This window comes from Bidens hawaiensis, unplaced genomic scaffold, assembly GCF_021521415.1.
Source record: "Bidens hawaiensis isolate Kalapana, Puna unplaced genomic scaffold, B.hawaiensis_p1.1 tig00029918_1, whole genome shotgun sequence".
NCBI lineage: Eukaryota > Viridiplantae > Streptophyta > Magnoliopsida > Asterales > Asteraceae > Bidens > Bidens hawaiensis.
The window spans coordinates 45,849-47,045 of NW_027494976.1; the positions used below are offsets into that span (position 1 = coordinate 45,849).

Here is a 1,197-nt window from a genome sequence, read left to right on the forward strand (position 1 = left end):
AGGTTCATCAAGGTACCAGCAATCTTTCTTCAAGTGGCCAACCTGATTGCAATGAAAACATTGAGGGGCACAATTTCTTTCTATGCTTCTCTCTCTTCCACGACCTCTAGTCATACCTCAGCCTCTTCCTCTGGTCCCACCAGAGTTGTTGTGTGGCTGAACAACTTGAAGAGCTTGTTCTTCACTCTTCTCCACCTTTTCAAGAGTTCGACTATTAATCCTCTCTTCTTGGGACTATAAAGATCCCATGAGTTTCACAGGGGTAAGTTTGGATAGGTCATAGGATACTTCAATAGAAGGTAGTAAGACTGCGTAGTATCTTTTCAACTATGGATTGGTGAGTAATGACTTCACCATAAGCTCTCTTTTGACTGACTATGGCCATGACCCTTCCAAAATATTCACCAATTAATTCACCCTCTTTCATAGCAAGATTCTCAAAGTCTCGTCTCAAACCCTGGAGTTTTACAGACTTAACCTGAGAATCTCCCTCAAACTCCATCTTCAAGATTTCCCATGTCTCCTTGGCTGTAGATGCAGCAGCGACACGAGAAAACAATTGATCATGAACGGCTTGCTGAATAACTGCCATAGCATAAGCATCACGTTTCTGGGCAGCCTTCAATTTGTTCAAGTCTTGTTCGGTTTTATCAAATCCAGTTACCACCAGGTCCCAAAGATCACGTGATCTTAGGATGGTCTTCATTCGAATGCTCCAGTACTCATACCCATCACCCTTAAAGACAGGGATCGGGGTAAGGGCGGTAGGTAGCATGCTGGTATATTCAGCCATTGAGTACTTGATCGATGATTTTCTTCACACTCTTCTGATAAGGAGCATCGCCTGTGCTCTGATACCAAATTTGTTGGTATTTCAGGAACTATTGCAACACAAGAAGAATTAAAAGGAAGCAAAAGCTTTGTTCTTGATTATTAATCAGAAAGTGAATTCAACTTGAGAACCCTAAGGCCTCCTTAAATACTGAAATAAAACAACGGTTCTACCTAAGGAATAGGTAAACCCTAAAGACCAGGCCACAAACGACTCTTATTCAAAAGTTAAATAACAATAAGCAAATAAATAGAAATAAACCCACATGCATATGAGGAGTTTTGAATTAACTTTTAACATTGTTTGACAAGAAACTTTTTGGAGTATCAAAAATCACTTAAAAGCTAAAAAAAGTAGTAAATATA

The 1,197-nt window shown here is 39.7% G+C and overlaps 1 protein-coding gene across 1 annotated transcript; it reads right to left on the minus strand.

Annotated features, from left to right (window-relative positions):
- Window positions 1–289: 289 nt before the first annotated feature.
- LOC143579708 (uncharacterized) lies at window positions 290–793 on the minus strand. Its single transcript, XM_077062939.1, has one exon. It carries the CDS (start codon window positions 791–793, stop codon window positions 290–292), a length of 504 nt encoding a protein of 167 aa, XP_076919054.1.
- Between the last annotated feature and the right edge of the window lie 404 nt (window positions 794–1,197).